We start from the raw sequence: 18065 nt of genomic DNA, 5'->3' as shown, positions 1-18065 counted from the left end.
AGAGGGACAGGCAGGGTCCCGCCCACCCACAGCCAGATCCCCCCACCCACAGCCAGGTCCCCCCACCCACAGCCAGGTCCCCCCACCCACAGCCAGATCCCCCCACCCACAGCCAGGTCCCCCCACCCACAGCCAGGTCCCCCCACCCACAGCCAGGTCCCCCCACCCACAGCCAGGTCCCCCCACCCACAGCCAGGTCCCCCCACCCACAGCCAGGTCCCCCCACCCACAGCCAGATCCCCCCACCCTCAGCCAGGTCTCTCGGAGGCATCCCTGCGGGCACCGCCGCTTTTCCCCCCGGCAGCCCTGCTCTGCTCTAAATAAATCATCGATCTGTCCCCGAGTCTTGATATGGAGTTGGTGTTTATTATTTCAAAACCAGATTGTTACCGCTCTGAACAAAAATCAATGTGCTTTACTCAAACAAGCAGATCGATGAGGCCAGCCTCCGCGGGGGGGCCCCCCTTCCCTCAGCCCCCAGCCACCATCGATAGCGCTGATGATTAATTAAGACGCCAGGCGTCCGGACCTGCTATCCCGGCCCATCAATTTAATTGCAGTTCAGATACAATCAATAGCTCACTTTGTCTCGGCCCCTCCGCGGCCCCCGCCTCCTGTTTCAATTATCAGGCACATGCATCAGCCTCATCTCCCCGTTGGAGGCTTTCCCAGAGCCGGAGAGCGGCCCCCGTGGAGGCGGCCCCCGCCCGGCTGCCGGAGTTCGGGCCCCGAGTCCAGCTCTGCTTCCAGCCACTGCCTTTGTGATCTCAGGCAATCAGTTGCTCCACCTCTCGGGCTTCAGTTTCCACGTCCGGAAGATGAGCTGTATCTGGTTTCACACCCTTTTCAGTTTGAAATTCCATGATTCTGTAGAAGTTGTTCTCTGGGTCCTCTATGGCGGTGGTCGGCAAACTGCAGCTCGCAAGCCACATGCGGCTCTTTGGCCCCCTGAGTGTTCTAACGCCACTTCTTCAAAATAGACTCGCCCAGGCCGAAAACCGACTTCTGCGCATGGGCCAGGAAATTTCAATCGCACTGCATGTGCGTGCCCGCACGTGGTATTTGGTGGAAGAGCCACACTCAAGGGGCCAAAGAGCCGCATGTGGCTCACGAGCCCCGGTTTGCCGACCTCTGGTCTCCTCCGGTGAGTCTCCCGCTGGCCACCACCCTGACCTTGCTCCAAACCGGAAGCCATCTCACCCTTGTCCTGACCTCAAGCCCTGACCTCAAGCCAGTCAGGGCACCCCTGTGGGAGGTCACACTCGTTAGGGAAAGAGCACCTCCAAGTCTTCTGGGTCACGTAGCCCGGGACTCAAGGTCAAGATGGGGTAGGGAGGGAGCCCTTCCCATGTCCTGTTTCAGGAGACTGAGGGAAAGGAGTCACCCAGTGAGTCAAGCTTTCTACATCGTTTCTTATTAAACGACTGCTCTGCTAGATACGTGGTCGGGCCCCCATTTAAAGATCAGGAACCCGAGGCTCAGAGAGGTCTCCTGACCCATCTAAGGTCACATGATACCAGGAGCCAGGGCCAGGGTTCCACCCCCAAGCTCTTGGGCTGTTTCTCTCAGCTACTCTCTCATGCCCTATTTTTTTTTTTCTCTCTCTCCTTTTTTTTTTTTTTTTTTTTTTTTTTTTTTTTTTTTTAATATATTTCATTGACTTTTCACAGAGAGGAAGGGAGAGGAGAGAGACAGAGAGCCAGGAACATTGATGGAAGAGAGACATCGACCAGCTGCCTCCTGCACACCCCACACCAGGGATGTGCCCGCAACCAATGTACATGCCCCTGACCAGAATCGAACCTGGGACCCTCCAGTCCGCAGACTGACGCTCTATCCACCGAGCCAAACCAGTCTCGGCTCGCTCTCTCTCTCTCTCTCTCTCTCTCTCTCTCTCTCTCTCTCTTCTTATTAAGTCCTCAAGACATTGTCCTCTGGGCTATGACAGCCGTGGACTGGAGGACTGGAGAGCGTCTCAGAGGCCATCTGGCTTTTGTAGCATTCCCTCCAGGGGGTCAGCCACCCCCGTGTGCACCCCTCACGGGCAGGGAACTTGCTTCCTCCCAGAAGAACCTGTTCCCCTTCTAAACCTTGTAATGCCGCTGCAGGGCAGCCCAAGAGGTCCTCTCGGCTTCCTGTCCCTCGCCCCTGCCCCCTGCCTCTCCGCTCTCTCCTTTCCTGGGCCTGCCTCCACCGCAGGCTCTCCTGCCCCGCCGTGTCCTCCCCTGCGGGGGACCCTCGCTCCAGTGCCCGGCGCCATGGCTGTGGGCGTGTGCGGGCTGTGGGCGTGTGCGGGCTGTGGGCGTGTGCGGGATGTGGGGGTGTGCGGGCTGTGGGGGTGTGCGGGCTGTGGGCGTGTGCGGGCTGTGGGCGTGTGCGGGCTGTGGGGGTGTGGGGGCTGTGGGCGTGTGCGGGCTGTAGGAGTGTGCGGGCTGTGGGAGTGTGCGGGCTGTGGGCGTGTGCGGGCTGTGGGAGTGTGCGGGCTGTGGGAGTGTGCGGGATGTGGGAGTGTGCGGGATGTGGGAGTGTGCGGGAGCAGGGGAGGTGCTGATGGGCCTGGCCCCGGGCTGCTCTCCCTCCAGGCTACCCGGACCACATGGTGTTTTCTGAGTTCCGCCGCCGCTTTGACGTCCTGGCCCCACACCTGACCAAGAAACACGGGCGCAACTACATCGTCGTGGACGAGAGACGGGTATGTCTGGGCCCCAAAGCGCCCCTTCCTCCTCCCCAACCCCCTTTTCTCAGCTCAGAGCCCTCGGAGCAGCTGCCCTTCCTTCCCTGGAGACAGCTGGTCTGGCCCTTGCTCAGGCTCCTGGTTTGGGCCCTCCAGGAGGAGGACAGGGCCGGGGGGCAGCCAGACTGTGTCAGGAGGGAGGGGGGAGCCTGGGGAACGGACTGCAGGAACCGGAGGCCCTGGGTGGGGTGTCTGCTGACAGTCCTTCAAGAACCTCCGGGTGCAGGTGAGAGCTCCTGCTTGGGTGTGCTGCCTCCAGCCCCGACTGGGCCCCGCGGCCTTGACCTCCACGTGGGACTAGTTCCTGCAGGGAAAGCTGTGCCCGGTGAGCCTCAGGCCTCCGGGGCCCCTTGTCCTCCCGGGCTGGTGATTCCTGGCCGCCAATGGAGATGTCATTCTAAGCTGACATTCTAAGCTGTCGCCTTGACCCCAGAGGCAGCTCCTGGGAGAGACAAAGGGCTCCGGAGCAGAGGAGTCCTCCCTCCCTGTGCCCTGCCCTGAGGCGCCCCGCCTGGCTCTGAGAGCATCCGACCTCAGGCTGGCTTCCCTAAGAGGGCGGGTGCTCTACAGAAGGGGCAGGAAGCCCCTCCCCTTGTCCTGAGTCACACACAGACCCCCATTCATGGAGACCCCAGAACCTTCTCGCATCCAAGACCGGCCAGGGCCCTCCGCAGTCCTGGTGTGACTGTAGGCGACCTGCCCCACAGCCCCTTCCCTCCAACGCTTCGCCTTCATTCCAGCCTCCCACTCACGGCCACGCCCAGCGCCTTGCTGGCCTGGAACTGCTCCGCCTCTGGAACCCCAGCGTGGCCTTCTCTGGCTTCAGCCTCCCTCCTGGGCGCCTCCCTCCGCTCTGTCCATGGAGACCTCTCATGTCTGGATCCCACCGCGTTTTTTCTACTCCGTCCGTCCCGCCTCTCTTTACTTCCTTTTCCGCTCAGCCTCACACCCTCTGGCCGCAGCCTTCATCCCCATCCTCAGCTCTTCTGAGCCTCCCCTGGCACCTGCCCTGCCCAACCCCACCCCGAAGGAGCAGCCATTGGGCGTCCACCCACCTCCGTTTAGTGCTGCCAAGTTGCTGTGGGAGAGAAGGAGACAACCATGTGGACTTGAATTCCTGGGCCCCTGGGGTGGCCTGGCAAGTTTTCCGTGTGCCCCATCCTGGCCTGGGCCCGATGCTAAGCTCCTTCCCTGACACTCCATCCTCCACCTTTCTCCTCTAATCCTCCCCAGCCGTGCTTGCCCAGGTCTCCTGACCAGCCGTTGACCTTGCCTCTCAATGCTAATAAAATCGAGGCTCCAACTTCCGTGCACTGCTCTTCCGGTGCCTCCTCCCTCCTGTCTGGGTGGGAGAAGCATCCCTCCCTCATCCAATCCCGTCCTCCTGTGCTTTGGGACCCATTCCCTGTGGTCTCCCTGGAGACCTGCCCCCTCGGTGATGACTCTCCTCGCCTGCTCCTTCCGTCTCTCTTCTGCTGGCTCTTCCATCCATGGAGAAACCTCCCACAGACATTGAGGTCAGAAAGGAGCCTTCTGTTAACTCTCTCATGCCGACCGTTGTCTGTCTCCTGCCTGCCCTCTTCCTTCAACACTCCCTCTCCTCGCGTGTCCTCCCACCCCACCGCCCTTCCTTCCTCCACCCACAGCTGCCAGTTCCCCTCCCTGACACCCTGGGATCGGTCTCCTTGTCTCCTCCTGCCCTTCATGTTGCCAGAGCTCATGGGCACCTTTCTGTGCTTCTCCACAACACGTGACTCCGTGGACAACTCTGTTCTTTTTGAAGATCTCTGCTCAGCCCACTCCTGGCTTGCCCTCGTCTCTCTGTTCTGTCCTTCTCAGAACTTCTGAGCTTCCCTGCTTCCACTTGCCCCCGAAATAAAGGTCTCCCTCTTCTTTGAGACTCTCTCCTTGGCCCTGTGTGTTTTCTCTCCTGCATCCTCTTCCAGGGCCACCTAATTCACACTCATCACTTCGATGACCACAGATGTATTGATGACTCTCAAATCAATAGTTCTAGCCCAGGCCTCTCTCCAACTCCAGACGTGCGTTTTTATTCAGCTTATTTCTGGACTTCTCTACAGGTGTGCCCTATAGCACCTCAAACTCAGCTTATTCACACCAAACTGATGATACCGCCTCCAAAACCCACTCTTTCTCTTGTATGCTCTCCCTTAGGAAATGACACCGTGGTCTGTTTAGTTACATAAGTCAGAAAGAAACTTCAGTGTGTCCCTAGGTTCCCTCCTCTCCTCTACCGGTCCCCATACCTGGCAAGGCTCTATCTCCTTAACATCTCCTGCAAACACCCCCCCCCTCCACCCCCGCCCTGGCCCTTTAGGTCAGGCTCTTTGTAACCTTCTCTCCTGTAGATTATTGCAGTAACTGCCTAAGGGGGTTTCCATTCATCCTCTGCCCTTTTACCAGTGATATCTCCTTAGAATGCAAATCAGATCATGTCTTTACTGAGAGAACCCTCCAGGACCTCTCAGATCACACAGATTCCAAGCATTTTGGCTACTGCCCACCTCCCTGATTGTACCCTAACTGCTCCCACTTCACTCCAAACTATACCATTTTTCTCAGCGCATTCTCTTGTCGCCTTTGCTCATGCTAGTCTCTCTGCCTGAAATGCCCTCCCCCTACTCTGTCTGGCTAATTCTTTTTATCTAAAGACACCTCCTCCAGGAAGCCTTCCAGGATCCCCTTGGCTGACGTAGATGCCTCCTCCTCTCTGTACGTCACTAATTCACTTGTCTCACAACACCCAAAAGATCGCTTATATCCTATTCCCAGAATCTAGCAAATGCCTGACCCTGTGGAAGCCACCGAAAGTGGTCGGTGCACAAATAGGGGACTGAGTGGAAGACAGGGAAGGACTGAGTGACTGGGCGGAGCCCTCTGTGGATGGGGAGTCCCTGGGTGGGCTCATGACAGAGACCTCTCTCTCTGCAGGCGGTGGAGGAGCTGCTGGAGTCCTTGGACCTGGAAAAGAGCAGCTGCTGCATGGGCCTGAGCCGGGTGAGCTGTCCCCACAGGAAGGCAGTCGGGCCTCACCCTCTGGTCAACCCTGTCCACGTGGCTGGCCCTCCCCCACTGCCCTCCCTGCTCCGTCTTACTCCGGGAGCCTCCTGGTGCCCCTTCTGCGTCTTGCCCCCGAGTCCCCTTGTCCACCACCCCAGCCACTCTGGGGCCGCCCTTCCTCTCAAGCTGCCCTTGTCAGGGCGAGGGGCCAGGAATTCCGAGATTCCAGCTGCAGCAAGCCTGACGTTCCTCCCTCTGAGTAACTGGCTGTTCGGCGCCGTGAGCACCTCGTGATGTCAGCAGGGAGTGGGTTGGAGAGTGGCCCTGAACTCGCCCTGGGACCTGGTGTGGGGAGTGGGGAGGCCAGAGGGAGGAGGGCTAGAAGGATCAGGAAGGCAGCAGGCAGAGCACTCCGGAGGGCAGAGCCCCCTTTGGCAGGTCCTTGGGGGCTGCCAGGGCCCCAGGAGGGCGAGCAGGACATGGAGAGGCTGTGCTGCCGCCACCTGCCCACGGGCCGGATTCCTCACCTGAATGGAACGTGGCCCATAAAAGGCAGGCGCGCCCGGCCCTGGTGCCAGTCTGCCGCATCGCCACACAAGGGCTCAGCTGAGCACTCCTCCCATGCGCCAGGGAGCCCTGCAGGCCACTCTTTCCCGCGACTGGGAGGCCTGACCAGCAGCGTCCACGTATGTGCTCAAGGGCTGCGGTGGGAGGGAGAGCAGCTGGGAGCCAGACGGAAGGTTCTGGGCCTGAGCACCCGTCAGCAGACAGGGAGGAGCTCCGGTCCCAGGGCCTCACGGGGAGAGGGAGGTGGAAGGGGATGCTCCAGAAACAGCGTACGTGTGGTCTGTCCACGCTGTTCTCTCCGTTCTGCGCGCTGAGCCACGCTCTTGGTTCCTCCTGCCCCCTCCCTCCCTGGGAATCCCTCTCCAGCCTCCTCGCTGTGTCTTCGTCTCTGCTGTCCTTGGCGTCCCCTCGGGCCCTGCCGTCCCTGCTGGTCTCCATTTCTTCGTTTCTGGTCCTGTCGTTCTAGTTCTTTCCTGGGCCTCTGTGTCTTCTGCATCCCGCCCTCGTTCCGTGTCATTTTTCTGGCTTTGATTTCTGCTGTCTGGCTCGCCTCCTCCCTCCCCCCTTCCCCGCTGTCTCTCAGCTGGGGCTGCCGGCTCAACTTCTTCCCTGGGTTTCACGTCAGCCTCCTGGTCTTCCCCTGGGTGGGCTCCTGCCCCTCTGGCAGGCTGAGCTGCTACTGGCTGGCACTGGGGTGGCACCTCCTCCAAGGCATGTCTTGGGCGGGGCAGGGCCTGCCCGGGCTGGTCCTCCTCCCGGCTGCCACCTCAGTCCCTCTGCATCGTCCCCGTGCCCAGCTGAGGCAGTCGCACCCCAGGGGGCAGGATTAGGGGCAGCGGCAGATGTCCGCTCACATCTGGTTTGGGAGAGAAGTTCAGGACTTCTTTTTTATATATATATATATATTTTTTTTGATTGATTTTTTACAGAGAGGAAAGGAGAGGGATAGAGAGTTAGAAACATCGATGAGAGAGAATCATCGAGCAGCTGCCTCTTGCACACCTCCTATTGGGGATGTGCCCGCAACCCAGGTACATGCCCTTGACCAGATCGAACCCGGGACCTTTCAGTCCGCAGGCTAACGCTCTATCCACTGAACCAAACCGGTTTCGGCGAAGCTCAGGACTCCTGTGGTTAACACTGGGTGGAGAGCACGGACGCCCGTCTGTCATATCATTTCAAAGGGGTGGGGAGGGCCGAGACCGGTTTGGCTCAATGGATAGAGCGTCGGCTTGGAGACTGAAGGGTCCCGGGTTCGATTCCGGTCAGGGGCATGTACCTTGGTTGCGGGCATATCCCCAGTAGGGGGTGTGCAAGAGGCAGCTGATTGATGACTCTCTCTCATCGATGTTTCTAACTCTCTATCTCTCTCCCTTCCTCTCTGTACAAAATCAATAAAATATATTTAAAAAAAAAAAAAAAAAAAGGGGGTGGGGAGGTGTCAGTCTGAGCCCACAGGGCCCTGGGGGTTTAGGCAAGGAGTTGGGGGGTCTCAGACCTCTGGTTATTGTGTGTGAAATGTGTGTGGATGGCTATGTGGGGAGGAGACGGCCTGAGCCTTCCCCTAATACTCAGAAGGACTCCTCACCCCACAAATACACAGCTGTTCACGACAGGATCGAGGCTCCCTGCCCTCGCCTCTAGCCCAGTGGTCGGCAAACTCATTCGTCCATAGAGCAAAATATCAACAGGACAACCATTGACATTTCTTTTGAGAGCCACATTTTTTAAACTTAAGCTTCTTCTAACACCACTTCTTCAACATAGACTTCAACATCGCCCAGGCCGTGGTGTTTTGTGGGAGAGCCACCCTCAAGGGGCCAAAGAGCCTCACATGGCTGGCGAGCCGCAGTTTGCCGACCGCGGGTCTAGACCATCCTTTTTCTTCTCGTGTGTGTTTCTGGGCCATTGCCTGTCCCCCACCTGGCACCTCACTGCTTCCGTCCCAGTCAGACAACTGTGCGTGCTGGCCCCTGGCACAGGGGCGTGGCTAGTCCCCGGCCCCTGGGCGGGCCTCGGGCTCACACGCTGTGGGAGATCGAGGCTCAGGTGGGACTCGGGGTCCCTGGGAGATGCCAGGCGCTCGGCCCCACATGTGGGGTTGGGGAGAATGTTCCAGAAGCCTGAGCTGCCTTTCTCCGGGCCGGCCTCCGGGGACTAGGTTTCCTCGGCATCGCCAGAGGCAAAGCTCTCTCGGCAGAAAGCGGAGCCCTCTCCCCACTGTCCCCCTGGAGGAGGCCTGGGGCTTGTACCTTGTGGTTTTGAGTCTTTCCCCACGGAGTTCACGGCTTCTCTCTGCCCCTCAGAAGGGAACCGTGTGTGTCCTGGGCGTGGTGGAGGTGGGCATGTCCCTGTCCCTTTGCCCTCTCTGAGGAGACTGGAGCCTTTTCTCGCCTGACCACCTCCCCCTCTCCTTCCTCTCTGAGTAGGAAAACACGTACCCAGCTCCAGCTCAGGGCACCCAGGAGTGAAAGGGGAGGCTGGGCGTGGGGGCACCCAGCTGGGTGCTCTCACATCTGCCCTCCAGCCCCCAAACCTGTAGGACAGGTCCCTTGCCTGGGCCAACCTCCGCCCACCACACGGGCTTCTTCGTGAGATGAAACCTGGGTGTGTGGGTGGGGGTGGGGTGTTGGCACATGAAAGAAACTGAGTGGGGAGGGTCCAGAGGAGGGGCCCCCTCCCCTGCCCCACCCCCTTCCTCTGCACACTGCGTTCTGGACCTCCTCCTCCTTCTTCCCCCCGGACACCGCCATCCGCTTCACCGGCCTCAGGCAGCTGGATGCCCAAGGCAGCTGGAGCGTGCGGTTGGGCCCTGCCGTGGGCGGTGGGTGGGCACAGGGGGGGTGGGCAGTGCTGCTGGCAGTGCTGGGGAGAGAGCCGCCGTGGGCGGTGGGTGGGCACAGGGGGCGTGGGCAGTGCTGCTGGCAGTGCTGGGGAGAGAGCCGCCGTGGGCGGTGGGTGGGCACAGGGGGCGTGGGCAGTGCTGCTGGCAGTGCTGGGGAGAGAGCCGCCGTGGGCGGTGGGTGGGCACGGGGGGCGTGGGCAGTGCTGCTGGCAGTGCTGGGGAGAGAGCCGCCGTGGGCGGTGGGTGGGCACGGGGGGGTGGGCAGTGCTGCTGGCAGTGCTGGGGAGAGAGCCGCCGTGGGCGGTGGGTGGGCACGGGGGGGTGGGCAGTGCTGCTGGCAGTGCTGGGGAGAGAGCCGCCCTTGTTGATGTGGCTGAGGGGTGTCCTCTCCCCATTTGACCAGCGGTGCTGCTTTTCCTTCACATCCCGACACCTTCCTCCGACTCCACCTCATTTCATCTCTCTTTGAAGTTAGATTTCCCACCTACGCCTCCCCTCCCCAAACTTCCCGCCCCCGCCTGGCCCTCGCCTCTCCGCTCCCCTCCTGTCTCGGACACTTGGGTTCTCAGGCTCTTCCCAGGCCCGGGGTCGTGCCTACTCCTCCGGGTTTCCTCGGTTTCCTCGCTGGGCCACCCCACCCGGCTCCTGCCTTCACCCGCCTGCTTCTCCGCAGGTGTTCTTCCGGGCAGGCACCCTGGCACGGCTGGAGGAGCAACGGGACGAGCAGACCAGCAGGAACCTGACCCTGTTCCAGGCGGCCTGCAGGGGCTACCTGGCCCGGCAGCACTTCAAGAAGAAAAAGGTGCCGCTGCCCAGCCCCGCGGCAGAGCGGAGCTCCCGGGGTGGGGTGGGGGCTCGAGGGAACGTGGAGGGGCAGGAGGCTGGACTGGGGGCTGTGAGCTGTTGTTATCTGGGGGAGAAGATGGAGGGGCCTCCGGGGGCCGCCATGCCCTGGGCCAGGCTGGGGAATGGGCCGTCCCTCGGTGCCGGCGAGAGTGCTGGTGTGCTCCGTGCTGAGGCCATGTGGCCTGGCCCTCGAGTTATAGGGTGGGGTGGGGGCCCGGGGCCCAGACAGAGGTGGGCTGAGGACCCCGGGCTCCTCCATGAAGATTAAGGAGCTGTGTCAGCGGCTCCTTTTCTTATTAGCAAGTCCATAAAACAGCCAGCTCCGCCGCCTCTGTGTTTCAGCAAGATTAGGTTTTATAGCGTTTGCAGGCCAGGGTGCTGGAAATGATCAGGCGGCAAATAAAGCAAATGGAACGGTTCCTAATGACGGCGGAGGGGCCGGTGCCCAGGGCCGTGCTCCCAGGGCCGGTGCCCAGGGCCGCTGCCTGAGGGACGCGGGGAGGCGGGCGGCAGAGGGAGTTTGGACGCCGGGGCAGGTGGCCAGAGGAGCAGCGCCGGGGGGAGGATCCCGCTGGGCCTGGTGCTGAGAGCCCCACTGCGCGCCACCCCCGCCCCATCTCAGATCCAGGACCTGGCCATCCGCTGTGTGCAGAAGAACATCAAGAAGAACAAAGGGGTGAAGGACTGGCCCTGGTGGAAGCTCTTCACCACCGTGCGGCCCCTCATCGAGGTGCAGCTGTCCGAGGAGCAGATCCGGAGCAAAGACGTGCGTAACGGCCCGGGGGGCCCAGGGGACGGGGGTGGGGTGGGGGGGAGCCCGCTCGTCCACACGGGCAAGAGTCTGGCCAGCTTTTCTTGGGCTCCCAAGTGCTTCCTCCTGAGAGCTGGTGACCTTCCGGTCTGCCCGTCACACAGAAGGCCTCCCCTGGGGTGCTGGCTGAGCCCTCGGGGAGCCTCACAGGATAAAACCTCGGGCAGTGGCTTCCCGTGTCCTCGTGGCCTGGCCCCAAGCTTTACCGGCTTCGTTCACCCCAGGGGTGCGGATCCGGGGCCCTCACCTCTCGCAGCGCCTCTGGCTCACTTTGCCCTCCTCGCTGCCCCCTAGGAGGAGATCCAGCAGCTGCGGGGCAAGCTCGAGAAAGTGGAGAAGGAGCGGAATGAGCTGCGTCTCAACAGCGACCGGCTGGAGACCCGGGTGAGTGACTCCCAGCACCAGACAAGCTGGCTCTCCGCCTCAGGGAGGCTGGGCCTAGGAGGCCTCCCTGTCACACACCCCCCACCCCCCACTCCCCAGCGTTCCGGCTGAATGAGGCAGGCAGTTCAACTGGTAACTGGTGGCATCTCTCCCCCCAGATCTCAGAGCTGACATCGGAGCTGACAGATGAGCGTAACACGGGAGAGTCCGCCTCCCAGCTGCTGGACGCGGAGACCGCCGAGAGGCTCCGAGCGGAGAAGGAGAAGAAGGAGCTGCAGGTGAGGGCAGGGCCGGGGTGAAGACAGCCGTGCCGGCGGCTGCCGCACTCTGGTGCCCATCTGCTCCCCCCTAGGACGGGTGGCCTCGCTGCCACCAGCCCGGCACCTCTGTCTGCCCGGGGTAAGCGTGTGCCCGGGGCCTGTGTGGTTCAGGGACGGGGTGGGTACTGAGTGAGGGACGGAACAGCACACCTCCTCACCCCCTCTCCTGCAGACCCAGTACGATGCACTGAAGAAGCAAATGGAGGTGATGGAGATGGAGGTGATGGAGGCCCGCCTTATCCGGGCGGCCGAGATCAACGGCGAAGTGGACGATGATGATGCAGGTGGGTCTGAGGCTGGAGCGGCTCGGGAGTGGCCGAGGGGCAGCTCTGATGCCCACCCCTGGGTAACCACACCTCTTGTCCAGGCGGGTCCCTTCGTAGAGTTCTGGGATAAGGCTATGTGACATCAATGGGCAGTAGAGGTGCCAATCAATGCAGGGGATTATGGTGGAGGGCCGTGATAGCCATGGTCACGACCGTGTTTGAGGGCCAGGGTCTGGCCGTCCCAGCGATTGGCTCCTTCCACCTCGGGACGAGGCCATCACTCCAGAGACATGTCTGAGTCCCTCTGGCCGGCTCCACCTGCTGCCCCTCCCGGCCCCATCCTTCTTCCCCCTGTGCCCTTTCTTGGGGACTCTCAGAGGCTCAGGCCTCCCTGTCTGCCCTCGCCCCCCAGGAGGCGAGTGGCGCCTGAAGTATGAGCGGGCTGTGCGGGAGGTGGACTTCACCAAGAAGCGGCTCCAGCAGGAGTTCGAGGACAAGCTGGAGGTGGAGCAGCAGAACAAGAGGCAGCTGGAGAGGCGGGTGAGTCTGCCCGAGGCAGCAGAGGCCTGGGCTGGGAGGGCAGGGAGGGGCTCGGTCCCCCATGCTGGCCCAGGGAAGGGCCAGGGGCGGGCCAACCCTGGGAGCAACAGGAGAGGATCGGCCTGCCCGCCTCTCAGTGCCGGGGACCCCCCAAGGGCAAACGGTTGTTTGAGTGTCTTCGTTTTCTAAAAGTACCTGACTCCGTCCCTCCTCTCTGGTTTCCTCCTCCTCCTCACCTCCTCCAACACGTCCATCCGGGCCTTTCCGTGGCCGATGACCCTGCACCATCCGGGCCCCAGCTCGGGGATCTGCAGGCCGACAGTGAGGAGAGCCAGCGGGCCCTGCAGCAGCTCAAGAAGAAGTGCCAGCGGCTGACAGCCGAGCTGCAGGACACCAAGCTGCACCTGGAGGGCCAGCAGGTCCGCAACCACGAGCTGGAGAAGAAGCAGAGGAGGTGGGTGGGTCCCGGCGCCGGGCTCAGAGGACCTTCCAGAGCAGCCCGGATGGGCCTCGCTGCCTCTCCCTCCAGGGAGGGAAGAAGGAAGGGCTGGGTTTGGCCAGGGGCCTCGCCTGCATGGTCACTCTCGCCCGGAACGTGAGTGGGTTTTACTCCTGACCTCCGAGAAGTCCTCAGCCCACATCCCATCGAAGGCCTGCTCGGGCCTGTGCTCTCGGACATGCTCCCCCAGAGTCCTGTCACCCTGCCCGGGCCCCCAAGGACAGACGGACGGGCACCAGCCAGGCCCCCTGCAGGGACCACTCCACCGGGGCCCTGCCCTCGTGCCCACCCCGCTCCCCAGCACTCCCTTGCCTCCGCTCCACAATCACACTCCCCTGACTAATGTCATTAAACTACCGTGCCACTTCCATCTCATTATGGTAATGGCACGGGGAGGGGGGCAGCCCTCACAGGAGAAAATCCAATCTAAATTAATTTCCCTGGCTGGGATGGGAACGGGCCGCCTTTATTAGCAATGCCGAGGAACCCACACCCCCTGGGCACAGCGGGGCGCCCGCCCCGGGGACTGGGAGCAGCACCCGCTCTCCTTTGCAGGGACAGGGTCTCCGCAGGGACACGAGTTGCCCTGGAAGTGAGAGCTACAGAGCCCCGACCTTCCAGGGACCCCAGGTTTCCCTCGGCCTCCTGGCGGGGCGGCTGCTTTGTGGAGAGGGAGAGGAGACAGGTCTTACATGTCTCCCTCCCAGCACCCTGACTCTCTACTTCCCTGGTTCTTATCTTTACTCCCACCCTCCCTTTTACCTAGCGGCGGGCACCCTTCGCGGGAACCCCCTCTGAGCACCCCGATGGCAGTGCCAGTCGGGCCTTGCTGCACTCCCCACTGGGCAACTTATTAGGTTTCAGCTGCCTGGAGTTTTCTTCCTTTTTTTTTTTTTTTTTTTGATACAGTTGTTGGGGTAGGAGGAGCTATTCCGTTTTCGACAGGAACCTGATTAGCTATTCAGGGAAGGTGCTAAGAGGAATTTCAGTCATTTGTTCCTTAGTTAAAGTCACTGGGCAGGAAACGGAAGGCTGGGGCGTGGAGGTGTGAAGAAAGAGGCCCCCAACCACGGATGCGCGCCTACCCACCGAAGCCTGGGGCCGGTGGGGCCAGTGGCACTGCTGGCCTCCAGCCCCGAGTGGGGTGTCCTGGTGGAGACAGGCGCACGGCTGGGGCAGGGGGGCCTGGCCAGAGGCTAGTGGCGGAGAAGTGGGCGCAGGAGCCAAACTGAACTGCAGAAAGAGTTAGACGAGGCAGCGGGATGTCCATTTCTGCCCACCCTGATACCCTCTCTGCCCTCACCCGGGGCCCTCACTCTTTTTTTTTTTTTTTTTAATATTTTATTGATTTTTTACAGAGAAAAGAGAAGGATAGGGAGTTAGAAACATCGATGAGAGAGAAACACCAATCAGCTGCCTCCTGCACCCCTCCCCCCCACTAGGGATGTGCCCACAACCAAGGTACATGCCCTTGACCGGAATCGAACCTGGGACCTTCCAGTCCTCAGGCCGACACTCTATCCATTGAGCCAAACCGGTTTTGGCAGGCCCTCACTCTTACCTGTTGAAATGAAATGGAATGTTCTCCTCTGCCCTGTAACAGTCCGTGGGTCCCGTAGGAACCCCCGGTGAAATGCTCCTTGGACCAGCTGGATGAAATGTCTCCCCAGCCCACCAATCCCAGACCAGGTCCCTGAGCAGGGCCTTGAGGGCCGGCCCCCGAAATGTCACCTCCCCCGCCGTAGTTCAGGCGGCAGGAGTGCCCCCTCCGATTGTATCCCGCCTGTCCCTGCGGCATCCTTTCCCGGCAGCCTCTGGGTGCTGAGACCAGGCCGTTCCCCGGTCTGACGGGGCCGCTCTGGCCGTGCTCCCTCACAGGTTTGACAGCGAGCTCTCGCAGGCACACGAGGAGGCTCAGCGGGAGAAGCTGCAGCGGGAGAAGCTGCAGCGGGAGAAGGACATGCTCCTCGCCGAGGCTTTCAGCCTGAAGCAGCAGCTGGAGGTGCGTTGGGCCGCCCGCCACCCTCACCCCGTCCCCTTCGCAGGCCCGGGGTCGGCCCAGGACCCGCCTCAGCTTCTCTTTTGCTCCAGGAAAAAGACATGGACATTGCAGGGTTCACACAGAAGGTCGTCTCCCTGGAGGCCGAGCTCCAGGACATCTCCTCCCAAGAGTCCAAGGATGAAGCCTCTCTGGCCAAGGTCAAGAAGCAGCTCCGGGACCTGGAGGCCAAGGTCAAGGACCAGGAAGAGGAGCTGGATGAGCAGGCGGGGACCATCCAGATGCTGGAACAGGTGCTGGGAGGCTTGGCGGAGGGAGGCACCACAGTCCCCACAGCTCGCCTGAGGCCTGGGCAGAGGAGGGCAAGATCTCAGACTCAGTCATTCATTCCCTGATCCGCCAAGTGTTGAGTGAGCTGACCATAGTGTGAAGATAACTAAGCTTCCGTAGTGCTTTCCACAAGAGCAAGCCTTGGTTGAGCTCCAGTGGGAAGGGGTGAAGGGTGCACGGCACCCATGCTGGCTGCCATTGAGCCACCATGTCAGCTAAGCCTGGAGGCCAGTGGAAAAGCTTCAGGGTGGCCCCACCTCTGCAGCCTTCTCTGGGCCTGGGCTAGACCCCTAGGAGGGAGTTCAGCTCCCCGGTAAAGCCACAGGAGCAAGGCGGGAGCAGAGCGAACCGCAGGCAGCGGTATTCCCTGCTCCTGATTCCGGAGAAAGCTGCCCATCAGGGTGCAGTGGGCAGGGGTCAGAGTGCCCCGGGGCAGCGGCCAGCGAGCTGCTGGAAAAGGAACCCAGTCTCTACGCCCGCCCACCTCCAGGCCAAGCTGCGGCTCGAGATGGAGATGGAGCGGATGAGACAGACCCACTCCAAGGAGATGGAGAGTCGGGACGAGGAGGTGGAGGAGGCCCGGCAGTCGTGTCAGAAGAAGGTCAGGCGATGGGTACCGGCCCCTGCAGTCGGCATGAACACCGGCTCCCCCATCACTGTTTCCCGGCCTTCGCCACGCCTTCTTCCCCTGCCCTTCTGGGCCAGGAGTCTCCGCTCCTGACATTGGCTGGGATGCGTGCCCTCAGGGTCTGTGGGGAAACTCGGGCCCCTGAGGGACTAGTGATCTCTGCTGTCTCTGCTCAGCAGCAGCCCCACCCTGAGCCACCCTGGGCGGCCGGCTCGCCTGGCTCTGTGGGGCCTGCCCTCTCTGGAACGAGGGCTCCCGCTCTAGCCTGGGGCCACCATCATGTCCTGCCATCCCCCCTCTCCCTCCTTGGCTGCTGTGAGACCCTAGGAACCTCACGTGCAGGGTCCGACCCCTCTGGGGTCACTCGTGCTCAGCCCTGCCCTCTGTTTCCCGGGGGTGGGAGGGTTTAGGAGGAAATGGGACTGCCCGGCCCCAGACACTGGGGACTGACAGGGCTCCGTCCCCGCGGTTCTCCAGTTAAAACAAATGGAGGTGCAGCTGGAGGAGGAATATGAGGACAAGCAGAAGGTGCTGCGAGAGAAGCGGGAACTGGAGGGCAAGCTCACCACGCTCAGTGACCAGGTGAGTGCGGACTGCCTGCTGGCTGGGGCCCGGCCAACCGCCTGCCCCATCCAGACATAGGGACGGGACTCTGGCCAGGGGTCGGAGTGCCATGGGCAGAGGTCAGAGGTCTGGGAACATGGAAGGCGGTGCTGGGATCTGTGGAGCCCGCGGGCCATCAGAAGGGGGGTGATCGTCAGACATTGCACACCCAGGCTTTTCTCACTGGCCGGCGGGACCCTGGCACTCCCACTCAGAATGAGAGCCGGGGTGCGGCGTGAGCTCGGGGAGGACAGGAGGGGGCCCTGTGGGAGAGCCCGGAGCCTCGACGTCTGGTGCCCACCCAGGTGAGTCAGCGGGACTTCGAGTCGGAGAAGCGGCTGCGGAAAGACCTGAAGCGCACCAAGGCGCTGCTGGCGGACGCCCAGATCATGCTGGACCACCTGAAGAACAACGCGCCCAGCAAAAGGGAGATCGCCCAGCTGAAGAACCAGGTATCGGCGCCGAGGACATGGCCCGCGCTCAGGGCAGGGGGCTTGCCGCCCGGTGTTCCTCCTCTCCCTCTCGCCCCGCTCAGTGGGTCTTGAGTCCTTGGGAAGGAAGGTGACAGGGAAGCGGGAGAAGCCGCTTGTAACAGCCATCCTCCCGGGGTCTCTGCATGCCGCCCAGCGTGACCGCCAAGCCCCGGGCCGCTGGGCCTGGGCCCGGTACCCACCCTGTCACGGGAGGAGGTGCCTGTGCCCACACCACGGCGCCCTGAGGTGCACACGGAGGAGGAAAGGAGAGCGCCCGGGCTCCCTCTCCCCCGGGAGCACCCTGCAGAGCCCTCCTGACGTCTCTCCCTGGGGCGGGGGTGGCTCTGTGTCCAGCTGGAGGAGTCCGAGTTCACCTGTGCAGCCGCCGTGAAAGCACGCAAAGCAATGGAGGTGGAGATCGAAGACCTGCACCTGCAGATTGACGACATCGCCAAAGCCAAGACAGCGGTGAGGAACCGGGGTGCTCGGGCCGGGCTGAGGGAGAACAGAGCTGTGACGGCCGCTGCCTCCACTCCGAACAGGGACCCTTCCCCAGCCAGGTCCCGTCATGCCAGGACGTTCTGCAGGGAGAGAGCAGGCCTTCCTTCCTCCCTCTCCCCGCGGCCCCCTCCATCCTCCCCACTAACAGCAGAGGCCCGCCAGGGGGCCAGGTGAAAGGGAGCCAGCCAGGGCCCCCCTCCCTGTGCAACCACCTGCCTGTGAGAGCTTGGCCACAGGCCCCAACGCCATTAATAACAGCCGCCAATGGGGCTGAGGGATGTAAGCAGGTGCCTGGAGATTAGCAGAGGCACCGATAAGGGGACGGGATGGCTGGTTTCCCTCCCCTTCCCCCGGCCAGCCCACTGACAAGCCCAAGCGGCAGCTAATTAGCACTCTTATTTATTTAATGCCTCCCTTTTAACTCCCCACCTCTCCCACGGCCCATGCAAAGCTGGACGGGAATTCATTGCTGGGATGTGGCCACCAGCACTAGGGCATCATCTCCAGCAGGGAACGGGGCGGGCAGGGGGAGGCTGGGCTCGGCTCCACGACCCCAGAGCTAGCCACCCGGCTACCAGTGCCAATCTTCCGGGCGTGATTTATCCCCGTGACATTTGTGCTTTTCAGCAGTTTTCAGGTGAGTAATTCAAATTCCTTAATTGTGTTAAAAAAGGCTGTTATAAAATTACCATTTTATT

The 18065-nt window shown here is 61.7% G+C and overlaps 1 protein-coding gene across 17 annotated transcripts in view; it reads left to right on the top strand.

Moving 5' to 3' along the window:
* MYO18A (myosin XVIIIA) overlaps positions 1-18065 on the top strand; it is a 102923-nt gene that overhangs the window by 67335 nt on the left and 17523 nt on the right. For all 17 annotated transcript variants that reach the window (XM_084862808.1, XM_084862807.1, XM_084862812.1 and 14 more), the window contains 15 exons: positions 2583-2692; positions 5687-5752; positions 9841-9969; positions 10636-10779; positions 11119-11208; positions 11367-11486; positions 11701-11812; positions 12207-12334; positions 12634-12788; positions 14712-14835; positions 14925-15125; positions 15653-15763; positions 16268-16372; positions 16699-16845; positions 17221-17334. In XM_084862808.1, the coding sequence (XP_084718934.1) occupies positions 2583-2692; positions 5687-5752; positions 9841-9969; positions 10636-10779; positions 11119-11208; positions 11367-11486; positions 11701-11812; positions 12207-12334; positions 12634-12788; positions 14712-14835; positions 14925-15125; positions 15653-15763; positions 16268-16372; positions 16699-16845; positions 17221-17334 (1856 nt within the window). The remainder of the gene's footprint in view (positions 1-2582; positions 2693-5686; positions 5753-9840; positions 9970-10635; positions 10780-11118; positions 11209-11366; positions 11487-11700; positions 11813-12206; positions 12335-12633; positions 12789-14711; positions 14836-14924; positions 15126-15652; positions 15764-16267; positions 16373-16698; positions 16846-17220; positions 17335-18065) is intronic.

The sequence above is a fragment of the Pipistrellus hanaki genome (assembly GCF_964339955.1).
Source record: "Pipistrellus hanaki genome assembly, chromosome: 16".
Classification (NCBI taxonomy): domain Eukaryota; kingdom Metazoa; phylum Chordata; class Mammalia; order Chiroptera; family Vespertilionidae; genus Pipistrellus; species Pipistrellus hanaki.
The sequence above is the reverse complement of the archived record's forward strand: the minus strand, read 5'-3'. Positions and strand labels throughout refer to the sequence as shown.